The 13,305-nt window shown below is 42.7% G+C and overlaps 1 protein-coding gene across 2 annotated transcripts in view; it reads left to right on the forward strand.

The window, feature by feature from the left end:
- Window positions 1-13,305, forward strand: part of LOC144821267 (plasma kallikrein-like) — a 524,784-nt gene that overhangs the window by 446,915 nt on the left and 64,564 nt on the right. For both annotated transcript variants that reach the window (XM_078678094.1, XM_078678095.1), the window contains one exon: window positions 7,176-7,315. In XM_078678094.1, coding sequence (XP_078534220.1) covers window positions 7,176-7,315 — 140 coding nt within the window. The remainder of the gene's footprint in view (window positions 1-7,175; window positions 7,316-13,305) is intronic.

A 13,305-nucleotide genomic window follows, 5' to 3' on the forward strand; every position in this document is an offset into this window, starting at 1 on the left:
TTTCTAGTAACTTTTAGAAAGTGGACACTTTCTTGTTTTACTATCCTGTGTGCCTCTGCCTGCTTGTGTATTCACCATCTGTTTTTGGAGTGACCAGAACTGGGGATGTGAATTCACACTAGACAGTCACAAGGGGGGGTTGAGGTGTGTCCTGCCGTTCCTGGGTGAGTCAAGGTCCCGATGACTCCTTAACCGACCTCAGGAACCAACAACCCCGCATTTTCGGAACTCATTGCATGGTCTATGCATTTCCAAGTTACTGCCGTGGATCTTCCTGACACTGTAGCTGCCCGGCAATGCCGCGGGCAGTCTGAACTGTTGAATTTGTTTGTTCACAACACCGTGATAGCCCCGGACGGAGCTATTAACTTCAAGTGTAATCCCCTTACCCTTACAAGAAGGAAGGGTACTTACTTGGAAAAGGTGCATACCTCTGCCAACTAGAGACCCTATTTCTAACACCATCTTTTCCCAATTGGAAATTGCACTTATAAAATGTAATGAGGTAATCCCAATGGTAAACTATGGGAGGGATATGCTTAGCAGTATTGAAAAACAAATGTGATAGTTTTTCACTATCAGGACATGTAAAACTTAAAAGTACATCTCCTTCTTTATAAATGAACTGCACCCTGCCCTTGTGGGTGCCTTATATGTATTAAAAAGGAATGTTTAGGTCTGACAAGAGGGTTAACTTACCAGGTTGAAATGGCAGTTCTTTAACTGCACACACAGGCTCTGCAATGGCAGGCCTGAGACATGTTTAAAAGGCTACTTAAGTAGGTGGCACAAGCAGTACTACAGGCCCTCTTGAGGAATTTACTTTACATGCCCTGGGCACATATAGTGCACTTTACTAGGGACTTATAAGTTAATTAAATATGCCAACCGTGGATATGAGCCAATGTTACTATGTTTAGAGAAAAGAGCACGTGCACTTTAGCACTGGTTAGCAGTGGTAAAGTGCCCAGATTCTTAAAGCCAACAAAAATGAATTCAGCAAAAAGAGGAGAAGGAAGGCAAATCTGTGGTGGAGATGACAAAGAAGCCTAGTTAACATCAGTTATGAAATTCCTCAAAGACCACATCTGGGTACGTAAATGCAGCTCTTTGAACAAGCTGTACATTGTGGAACAAAAAAAAACCTTAAATTAACTATCTTTTGGATTGAAAGCAGAGCAAGCATAGGAGTCCAGAACTTACAACTTTAAGAATGACACCTATCGGTTGACCCCAACAGAATCTCTGCTCTATAAGTATGTAATGTATAATTGTCCAACCCTAATCGCTTTTTAAAATGTAATCTTGAGTGGTTTACAACTTGTTTATACGTAACTCTAACCACTAGTATCTGTAGTAGACATATGTATTTACTGCCATTCTTATGTAAATTTAGAGTTCTGGCAAATCTATAGTGGAGATGGCAAAGAAGCCTAGTTAACAGAAGTTATGAAATTCCTCAAAGTCCACATCTGGGTACGCAAATGCAGCCTAGGCAGTGAGAAAGTATTTTGCAAAGAAACGGACTGAAGTGCATGATGCCTACACTGTCTGCATACAAATAATCCACCAATCTAATTCATGGCACAAGTGTAAAAACCCCTGCAGATGAGAACATCGATCATCTAGTCAGAGCCAGTCTCTTTGAACAAGCTGTACATTGTGGAACAAAAAAAAACTTAAATGAACTATCTTTTGGATTGAAAACCAGAGCAAGCATAGGAGTCCAGAACTTACAACTTTAACAATGACACCTATAGGGTGACCCCAACAGAATCTCTGCTCTATAAATATGTAATGTATAATTGTACAACCCTAATCGCTTTTCAAAATGTAATCTTGAGTGATTTGCAACTTGTATATATGTAACTCTAACCACTAGTATCTGTAGTAGACATATGTATTTACTACCATTCCTATGTAAATGTAGAGTTTTTCTGTTAGTATCTTTTATGTAACACATGTACTCTGAAGTCCTTATGTAATGTAACTGGTCCTTTTGTAAAGCGCCCTGACACATTTGGGTAAAGTTTGCACTATATAAAATCGCTTTAAATAAAATAAGTAAATAAATAAATGAAATAGACATTAATTGCATTCCATTTGTTAATTTGATCATTGAGACAGGCAAGCGTGTAGGAACTAGGGGCCCTATTTACAACAAAATGGTGCAGCGTGGCACAGCAAGCAATTTTGCTGCGCCAAGCGGCGTCATTTTAAAAGCTCAGTGATGCGTCATATTTACAACAATATGGTGCATCCCTGTGCGTTCCTCTGTGCTCGTACGCAATTGGCTGCCAATTACCAATGCAGGCACCCTCTTACCATGGTGTAATGAGTGCCTGCGTTGCGAGGATGATTGTTTTTGTGCAGGGAGTGATTCCTTCCTGCACGAAAACAATCATTCATGGTGTTTTCCTCTTTTTACGTGTCCTGCAGAATGCAGCACATGTAGGAGGAGGAAAAAACAAGGAGAAATCAAAGTGTTCTCCTCATTGTGTCTCCTTATGCTTCCCATGGGTCGGCGTATGATTCTGATGCATTCCCAGCTTCACAAAATGTTGTAAATCTGGGAATGTGGTAGAATGCATGGATGCTGAATGGGAAACCCACAGCAACACCCATGGCACGCCCCTTTCCTGCAAAGTAATGCTTGAAAAGGGGTTGAATTTATGAGGAAATGAAAAGCCATGCAGGGGGGCTTTTGTGTGGCCTTGTAAACATAGGGCAGCACACTGTGCAGCTGGTGCATCAGAAAAAGTGACGTACTGGCGGTGCACGAGGCTTGTAAAAAAGCCCCTAGGTACATAAGTTTATTTTTCACGGTAACGGAATGTCATTGTAAGAACATCGTTTGATATAAATATTGTGTCCTAAATACTGTTTAAATAAATGTAATGTAGAAAAATAAAACAGAACTAATATGTTAATATAATTTAAAAAACAATATTAATGTCAGACAGTATCTCTGTAGATGATTCTTTGACATGCAAGTGTTCGTCAGACAGACTTTGACTCACATCAGGGGCATTTATGTGAATAATTCTAAATTCTCTTTTTGCAAACCAGTACAAACTTCAGGGCATATTTACAACAGAAGTGGGGTAGCGCGGCGTTAGCCTCCTTGGCTTAACGCCGTGCTCTGCCATTTCTGAAACTCAGGACTGCACCATATTTACAGCAATATGGTGCAGCCCTGCGTTTCCTCCTGCACTGGCACTACATTTTTGCTGCATAGCTCTAACGCAGGCACCCTTGCACCATAGTGTAAGGGTGTCTGCGTTGTAAGGGAAGACTGTTTATGTGCATGAAGGTCTCCCTTCCTGCCTAAAAACGGTCTTCAAATGGCAGTTTGTAACTTCTATGTGTGCTGCTTAATGCAGCACACATAGAAGTTGCAAATAGTCTTCTCCTCATTTAACCAGGATAAGACCAAGTTTTCCATGGTCTTAATATTGGTGCTGCCCCATATTTACGCCACCCTTGTAAATATGGGGCAGTGTCAAAATCAATGGTTGTTGCGGTGGAACACCCACTGAAACACACATTGCCCATAGCGTGAAAGGGTGCCTTATTTACGTGGCAGTGTTAAGTCACGTCAAGTAGCTTAACGCCACTTTGTAAATAAGGCAAAGCCCCAATTGCCACCACAACATTGTGAAAAGTGACATTGTGGTGGCGATAGGGGCTTGTAAATATGCCCCTACATTCTATGCAGTACTCCCGTCATATCGTTATAGGCTATGTGTGTGTAAGTTAGCGGACCAATACTTCACCCTTTACCATTCAAATAGAACACAGATGCTGTTAGATTCCTATGGATGACAACACAATCAGTAACTTTCACCGTCAATGATGGAGGGCATTTAACTATTATTTATTTTCATTTGTGTTAAGGTCAGAGCATTTTACACAAGAAAAAGGGAACGCTTCAATTGCAATAACCAGACAATATATCATAAGATATTTTCTTCTGGGAAAAATACGTTATCAGCATAAATATAACTAACATCACGAGAGAGGCGAAAACAAATGTAAAAAACAACAAACTTTTACATCTATACTTGATAAGGAATATTTTACTTATTTGGTAACATTCTCATCAGGTTAATAAGAAGGTTTTTTGATAAGCTATAAATATTGGCACTGCATATAATAGGCGGTGGGGAGCAACCCTGTACAAAGCTTGGCATGTTGATCCTCCCCTGTGAGGGCCACAGTTGAAAAATACCCTAAAACGATGCTCGCCAGGAATGGATTTTCCACGCACAAGAAATGGGCCTGAAGCTCTGGAACCATCCGATATTTCACCTCAAGCACATACTTCTCGATAGCGCACATCCATTTATCTTCCGGATATTTTCTTGAATTGGTACACTCTTGTTGTTTCTCCTCTGTTTGTGCAATCTGACGTAAAACTGTATGATATGTAGGGGCATATTTACAAGCCCCTACTGGGATGGCAATAGGGGCTACATCTTATTTACAAGGCGGCGTTAAACAACTTAGCGTGGTTTAACTCTGCCTTGTAAATAAGGCACCCTTTCACAGGACAATGGGTGTTGTGGTGGGAGTTCCACCGCAACACCCATTGATTTTGATGCTGCCCCCTATCTCCAGTAGTAGCGTAAATAGGAGGCAGCACCAAAATTACGACCAGAGAAAACCTGGTCTTAATCAGGTGAAAGGAGGAGAAATACTTTATTTCTCCTCATTTTAGCTGTTTCCATATGTGCTGCATTGTGCAGCACACATAGAAACACCAAAACGCAAACCGCCTAACATGGCCCCTTCCTTCACATAAACAATAATAAAAAAAAAAAGCTGTTTTGCAACTTCTATGTGTGATGCATAAAGCAGCACACATAGGAATTAGAGAACGTCATTTAAAGATTGTCTATGTGCAGGAAGGGGGACCTTCCTGCACATAAACAATCTTCCTCTCAACATAGACACCCTTGCACTATGGTGCAAGGGTGCCTGCGTTGGTGTTAGGCAGCTAAGTATAGCGCCAACGCAGGGGGAAACGGAGGGATGCACCATATTTTAGTAAATATGGTGCAGCCCTGCTTTTCTAAAGTAACGAAGCGTGTCGTTAGTTTTCTTGGCTTAATGACACGCTTCGCCACTTTCTTGTGAATATGTCCCTTGATGAGTTCAACGCTGTAGGGGTCTAAATTGCTGTGTTCCTAATGACATGTTTGCTAAGCTAGCTCTTAGAGACTCATAAAGCCATTCAGAAATGTGGTGATCTCGCTTTGATAGTCAGATATTGCATTTGGGGCCTCATTTACTAATATTCAAATAAGAAATCATAAATTGCGAATATTAACGATTCATAATTTGAGATTTCTCATTTGGAATGTACTAAAATGTATACAGTAGAAGTGAGCCGATGTCTACCAAATGCAATGGCAAATGCATTTTGATTCCCAAAATTCCGAATGGTAGTGGGTCGCAGTTTTACTCACCTTAATCATATGCATGAGGTAGGTCGAAAATTTAAACCCACTATGATTGGCCAAAGTCACAGCCATAGTGGCCTACTGCTGTCAACAGACCACCATGTCAGTGATTGCTTTTAAATCAAGCAATTTGTTTTACAAAATGCAGCCCGCTGTTCTAAAAGGAAAACAGGATGCATTTAAGGTAAAAAAATTGTACAACCATGTTTTAAGAGTAGGCAGTAAATAATGGTGATGAGGGACCCCTTCCAGTTGCGAACGGTTGCCGTGGTAAAATATTAATGTTTTGAAATTTCAGTTGCAAAATATTAATGCATATCTAAAGGCAACAGAATTTGGAGGGGGTCACTCGTTACGCACCCCTTTCAAATACCATTTCTGGATTCACTTGCAAATCCAAATTGTGATTCGGGGGCTTATTATAGGATCACAATTTGAGTTTTGCACACAAAAGCTCCGATTTGACCTTTGTTACTGGAACATTTCTTTGTGCATGTGGCCTTTAGTAAGCCTAAACACTATACAAAGAAATGTTGCATGGTTACATTGTCTTCTTAATACAATTCTCGGTGACTGCTGGATTCCTCTCACTCTTTCAACATGCATAATTCCCATTCTGGTTGTGCTGTGTGAATTGAAATTAATTGTTATACCTGTAACAACCTTGCACTGCTCCAATATTGTTTCAGTAAGCTGTGCAATGGGCATATTTTTTGTTTGAAAGCAGCCTATGTGTGAGTGTTTGAATAACTGAAGGGTGTGCAGTGATTGACCAGTGGGACAAGGGACTGTTTCATGTGTTGGTCTAGATTTTGGAGGTAAACAAGATGAACATGGCAAGGGATACAAGACCAAAATGCCTCTGTATTAAGATCGTAAGAGGGAGATCAGACTGAACTATGCCCAACATTAATATCCCTGGTGACCAGTGGCGACTCCTCCGCAATGGTGGAGGAGTGTCGCGCCAATGGCCCAGAGCCAGCAGCTAAAAAATGAAATGATATTTTATAATCATTTTTTTCAGCTGCTGGTTGAGCCAGTGGGTGAAGAAATCACAGGGATCGGCAATAGGTGGGGGGAGGAATGGAGTGATATGTGCTCTTCTAAGTGAGCATGTCTTAGGCCGGCCAAACAGAAATGCTCACTTAGGGTTCTCTAACTTAGCTTTATTCTACAGCCAGGTGGAGAAATGGCATAGACACCCTGTGACAGAGCGGAGCATCAAACCAGCCCGCTCAGGTCAATACCGGCTCTGTTCTCATAGTATGAGAGCAGCATCTGTATTGGATAGGGAGTCCAACCAGGGACAGCCAGGAGCAGCAGGAGAACGGAGGAGTACCAGAGTGTGAGGTAGCCACAGGATCAGGTAAGTTTTATGTTATGTTTTTATTACAATCCTCCCCTGCCGCTGCCACTGCTGTGGCTGCCCTGCTTCACCACCACTGCATATTGAGAGCAGTCGCGACTGCTGATGACTTCCATTCATTTTATGCAGCACATATGCAGATAGACTGTATGTTCACAAGAGTGCATTCTACATGTATTTGTTTTCTATTTGGGCATGCTCTCGGGGACACATTTTGTCAAGTGTCCTGAATACCAACTAAAACTAGTTTACAGTATTCACTGCCGCATTGCACGTTGAAACCATTTTATATGTTGATAAATATTACGATTTCAAGTGTATTTGAAAATGCTATTGTATTTCAGGTTATATTTCAAACATACTTCAGAAGGCTGAAATTCCTAGAATTTCAAATGAAGAATGTCAGTCAAACTACAAACAACGAAGGATAAGCAACTCCATGACATGTGCAGGATACAAAACAGGTGGAGTTGACTCATGCAAGGTAACACTTTATTTTTCTGGGATGCTCACAACAGGTGATTGATAGCAAATGCTCTCATGCAAATAATGTATGCACCCCAAAATGACTTGTTGCTCTCTACTGGTGAAGGAATTAATCCAGAAAAACGTGTCTAGAGTTACACAGGGTGTAACAGGAAGGTTGAAAAATTAAATACTGCTGATGAAATAAGTGTTTTCATGAACTGCATTTACCATGATGCATTGGGGCAAACTAAGTGCTGGGATGTGAGACAGTGTACTTCCACCCTCCTTCTGTTTCAAGTAACGTATGTATTCAGATAAGACAGCCAGTGTTGGACCTGGGGGTCCTTATCGGTCTCAATCCATTTGTGTTTCATTCCAACGTTCAGGGGTTTCAGCTCTCACAGTTATTATACCCCTTAATGTCTTTAAAGTTCGTTTGTGGTCAGGGGTCCCTGACCTCTCCCTAAATCCGTTCTGGGTGTCTCTCTCCCAGTGTCACCTCTCTCCTTTTGATACTGGGGGTCTGGATCCTTACTCACTCAGCAGGAGATGGGCCAATTGGTTTATAGCACCAGGCCAGGCCTTTTCACCTTCCAGGCTTCTACTCCCCCTACTTTCCATGCAGGGCAGCCTGGTGCCTTCTCAACCCCTCCCTGGGTCAATGCCTCTCCCAGCTCCTCTCACCTTTAAGATCCAGACAGACAATCCACATTTCAGCAGAGACACACAGGAATGCTTTGAGCACAAAACGCAGCCACTTTCTAAAAGAGTGGTTTCTGAACACACAGTGACAAAACCGCCATCACAGAAAGATGTGCTATGACACTGTGAGTTCATACATAATAAACTTCACCTCTCCATTATAAACTGACAGGAAACTAGACTAACAAACACAACACCCAGCCCCCCCCCCTATTCTGTCCTATGGGCAGGATGGCCTTTCAGCAGTGAAAAACGAAATGGAGTGTTTTTCACGGATGTACGTTGTTACAACGCATGTTGTAACAATGCATGCCTTTACCACGCAAGTCTTACAACGCAAGTCGTTACAACGACTTGCGTTGGAGGGAGTGGATTTAGGAATCTTATAATTTTATATTCCAACACCAGTCCCCGTAATAGTAGGGAAGGTGTTGGAATATAAAATTGCAAGATTCCTTATCCCACAGCGCCATCCAGCGCAAGTCGTAGTAACGACTTGCGTTGTAATAGCTGTGGGGTAAAGGCACTGCGGTGTAAAAACCGCGTCGTAAACGATGTTCCCCGTTTTTCACTGTCAGGACAGAACACACACCTTAGTATATGTCCTGCCTTTTACGCACACTGCACCCTGCCCAGGGATTACCCTGGACCTACCACAGGGGTGCCCAATGTGTATGTAAAAAGGAAAGTCAGGCCTGACAAGTGGTTGCACTTGTCAGGACAACATGCTAACTTAGCAAAGTGCGCGCAGGCCATACACTGCAGGCCTGAGTTCCCTTCTCTGCGTGCCTTTGCATTACTAGCCCTAGCATACACAGTGCACATCACTGGGGACTTTACCAATCATGGTCAACCAATCACCATTACATTTTATAAAGGGAACACTTGTACTTTGAAACTGACCAGCAGTGGCAAAGTCTCCCAAGCATCTAAATCGGCATCTCTATGTCAGGAAAATGGTCTAAGGGGAAAGCAAAATGTTTAGGGCACTTTAGCCAAAAAGGCCAAGTCCTACAGCCAGTATCTGCACAAATGATATTTGCATGCATGATCATTTATCAGTGCAAAGCTCAGATTTTTTTTCTATTATCATTTCCACCAAAGACGGTGATTTAGAACATGCACCACATCCCAAATAACGTATGTGGCAAAAGAACGGCAATGTAATAGAACTGTAATCTACCAGTTTATAATAATGGATACATAATAAAATAGAATAAAATGATGTTGGACTTGCCGCTTTTAGCAGGGTCACCGCAAACCATTTTTACCTTCACCCTCCTGTTTCAGAACCATTTTTGTTGGCTTTTAGTACTCTGCACACTTTATCACTGCTAACCAGCGCTAAAGTGCTTGTTCTCTCTCCTTCAAACATGGTTACATGGGCTTACGCCCAATTAGCATATTTAATTTAATTGTAAGTCCTTAGCACAGGGGTACTACATGTACCCAAGGCTTGAAAATGATATGCTGCGAGTGGGCATCAAACACTTATTGTGCCACCCACTTGAGTAGCCTTTTAAACATGGTCTCAGGCCTGCAATTGCAACCTGTGTGTGCAGTTTGACACTGCCATTTCAACCTGGCAAAGGAAACATTTTGCCAAGCCTCAACCTTCCATTTCATTACATAGAAGTCACCCATAGGCTAGGTCCTAAACAGCCCATAGAGCAAGGTGAAGTGAATTTAAAACGTTGGACTTGTAACTATTTTTTACTACTGTAAGTCCTACCTATCTCATAGAATAACATTGAGTTACCTTATTAAATTTGATAAATGCTATCTTTCAATTGAGGGCAGATGGGGTTGTCAAGTTTGATATCTATTGAACCGCAGTTTAAAACCTTCTGTAATGGTAAAGTCGATATTAAGTCACAGTTCTGAAAATTCCACTTTTATAAAGTTGGCATATTCTTGTCCTAGTCATTTGGTGTCTGCAGCTTGTATTCTGGGTCACATGACTAGGTGTAGCTGGCAGTTGGTATTTGTGTATTGCTCCCAGATGAGACAAAGGGGGAATAGGTATTGGCAGGATGAGCCATCTCTAACTTGATAGGGAAGAGGAGCTGTCACTTACCACAAAGCCTCTGTCTGGGCACACACTCACAAAGGGTTTTGTGTCCCCAGACAAGTTGGGACCAGGGCAGGAAGGCAAAAAATTCCAAGCACTTCTGGGGGCGGAAATCTCCAGAACCTTCTCCTACTTCAAAGGTAGCACCAAGTTTAAATATTGGACCCTCAGTCCCAACTCGTGACCTGTGAAAGACTCGGAAGCACTGATGTTCTGCTCTTCCGGAAGGACTGGACTGCAATGCTGGCCTGATGCCTTAGTGAAAAGGACTGAACTTGCATCTGGAACCCAGGACCACCAGAGTGACTTCAAGGGTTAGTTGCCTGTTTTTAGAAATTGTGTATATGGTTGGCAAAGGTATGCACCCTGTCCAAGCAGAAACCACAATCCTAGTCATGGTAAGACAGATGCACACTAAAAGATAACTTGAGCTCACCTTCTGTTAGCTTGGCACAGAGCTGTCAAGCTTATCTAAAAAGGCAATGTGTAAAGTTTATTTGCAACACACACACACAAACAGTAACACAATGAATACACCACAAAAAGACTATACACAGGTTTATAAAAATAGATTATAATATGGTTTCCAAAACAAGGCCAAAACTACAAACATCCAAGGTATAGAAGTTGAGGCATTGCATTTTGCAAGATTACATGCAATAAAGTACTTAGAAGCAAGTAGCGCTAAAAAGGTTACTTTAGATGGTTCTGGACCAGGTCAAAGCCGAAGTTCAGGCTAACCTTGTAGAAGCGCAGGTTGGCTACAGGAGCCATGCAGGGCCCTATGCACAAAGTACCTTTCCTGCTCGCAAACAGGGAGATGCATCGATCTTCTCCATGTAGTGAAGGCGATGCATTAGTTCCGAAGATGGGTGGGGGAATTTAGAGGCATCGAATGATGTACCAGATTCTTCCACACAGTCGAGGGGATGCCTCGACGTCACTGAGCTGCAGCGGCTGTGATATGCTGTCCGATGCATCCATCTATAGAGGGATAACGCTGGTTCCGATGCAATGTGCTGATTTCACTCTCGCAATAGGGTCGATGAGCAAGTTCTGTTACACACTGACACGAGATGCGTTGCAATCAGTGTTACAAGTATCTGGGCCACTTCCACTGAGCCAAGCACAGGAGCAGGGGTAGAGACTTTAATATCCCGGCGTCTCAAGCAATAGGAGGCAAGCCAACACACCCTTACAGATCATTTGGACGAAAGCCAGGGACCAGCTCTCCTTTAGCAGAGTCAAAGAGCAGCAGGACACCAACACGAAAAGCAGGCCTTCCGGATCAGTAGTCCAGGGGTGACTTCATTGGAGCTCTCTGAATTGCACTGATTCTCCTTTCAGCCCAATCCTGCCTGCCAGGCTATCTATGGGGGTGAATCAGCCCTTTTTTGGGGACAGGACACTACCTCTTCAAGTGAAGTGTTAGTGCCTCTCTTCCATCTTTCCCAGGCAAGGCCATCAGAATACAAATGTAAGTAGATAGGTACTCAGACACACCTATTCTCCCTGTGTTGTGGCTATCGAAAGGGAGTGCACAAAGTGTAGCTGTCACCCACCCCAATGTGTATTGAACCAGGCTGTCAGGCACACAGTAAGTGCAGAGAAATTTCAAAAAGTGGCATTTCTAAATAGTAATGTGATATCCAACTTCACCAGTGAATAAGATTTATCGATACCATTCAAAACATATGAAATAAGAAAAAGCTACTTCTGTCTTAACAGAAAGTAGAAAAAGTGTATTAAGGAATTCCCAATGCTAACCTATAAAAGGAGTAGACCCCGTAGTAGTGGAAAATGAAATAGGCTGTTTGTCATTACCAGACATGCAAAACATAAAAGTACATGTCACACCTATTACTTGCAAAGCACCCTACCCTAAGGGCTACCTGGGACCTATCTTAGGGATGACGTATATGTAATCAAAGGGGAGTTTGAGGCTTCGTAAGTAGTTTTAAATGCCAAGTCTAAGTGGCAGTAAACTGCACACACAGGCACTGCAGTGGCTAGCCTGAGACAGGTTTGAATTGCTACTTTTGTGAGTGGCACAATCAGTGCTACAGCCCACTAGTAGCATTTAACATACAAGCCCTGGGTTTGTGATATACCACTTTACAAGAGACTTTCAAGTAAAATAAATAGGTCAATCAGGTACACACCAATTACAAACATATTTCGGTTAGAAGCACATGCACTTTGCACAGATAAGCAGTGGTAACATGCTCAGAGTCCTAAAGACAAAAGAAAAAGGTATCAAAACGTGTAGGGAAAAGGAAAAAGATTGGGCGAAGACTACCATAAGGCTGGCAAGTCTAACATCCGGCCTCCTGCTTTGAACTTCTTGGACAGAAAAGTCTTCAAGCACTTTGAACCAATCACCTGGACTCTGTCTGCTGGGAATGCTGCCTCCAAGTGGTGCCACCCCAGTCCCGGACCTTTGGAAGTAGGCCTGGAGATGTGCTGTCACCCTAAAAATGGTCCAGTGAGCAGAACTGATGCAGCGCAATGCATCGCCTCACATCTCAGCTTTGGAACCACCGCTGTGCGAAGCATCCACGATGTAGGGCCTCACATTGCACCCCACAGCTTCTTAGGAACTACCACTGCATGACAAATCCCTGATGCAGGCTTTCACATCGCAAGCATTCATAGACAGCATCTTTGACAATGATGCTAGACTCCACTTCGTGGCCCCACAGCATCTTCGGAACTGCCGCTGTGCGACGCATCCTCGACACAGGATCTTTCAAAGATCCGCAACCAGGATTTAAGGTACTTTGTTCAGTACCCTGTTATTCTGAAACTAAGTCGTGCATGAGGGGAGCCAGGTGGTTTGCCAAAGTCTTAGAAAAGACCTTGATATCTGCATTTATCAGTGAAATTGGTCGGTAAAACCCCTTTCCTCAGATGGCTTGCTCTTTTTAAGGAACACTATGATGTTAGTAATTCCCCAGGATATAGGAGAATCTCCTCCGTTGGCCACATATGTAATCAACTGGGAAATTCTGGTGCCGGGACATACCTAAATACTTTATAAAATTCCAAGGGAATTGCATCCGCACCCACTCTTTCCCGTATGGCAGAGTATATCTCTAATCCTATAGTTACCCTGGCCACCCCCTCTGGGTACAAAATACATCGGTTTGACCACCCACTGGGGAGAGGAGGGGGGGTTTCCATATTGCATAGAGAATGTTGGGTCCTTCAGGGGGAAGCTTCCAATAATTGGG

Source organism: Lissotriton helveticus, chromosome 2_2, assembly GCF_964261635.1.
Source record: "Lissotriton helveticus chromosome 2_2, aLisHel1.1, whole genome shotgun sequence".
NCBI classification, from domain to species: Eukaryota; Metazoa; Chordata; class Amphibia; order Caudata; family Salamandridae; genus Lissotriton; species Lissotriton helveticus.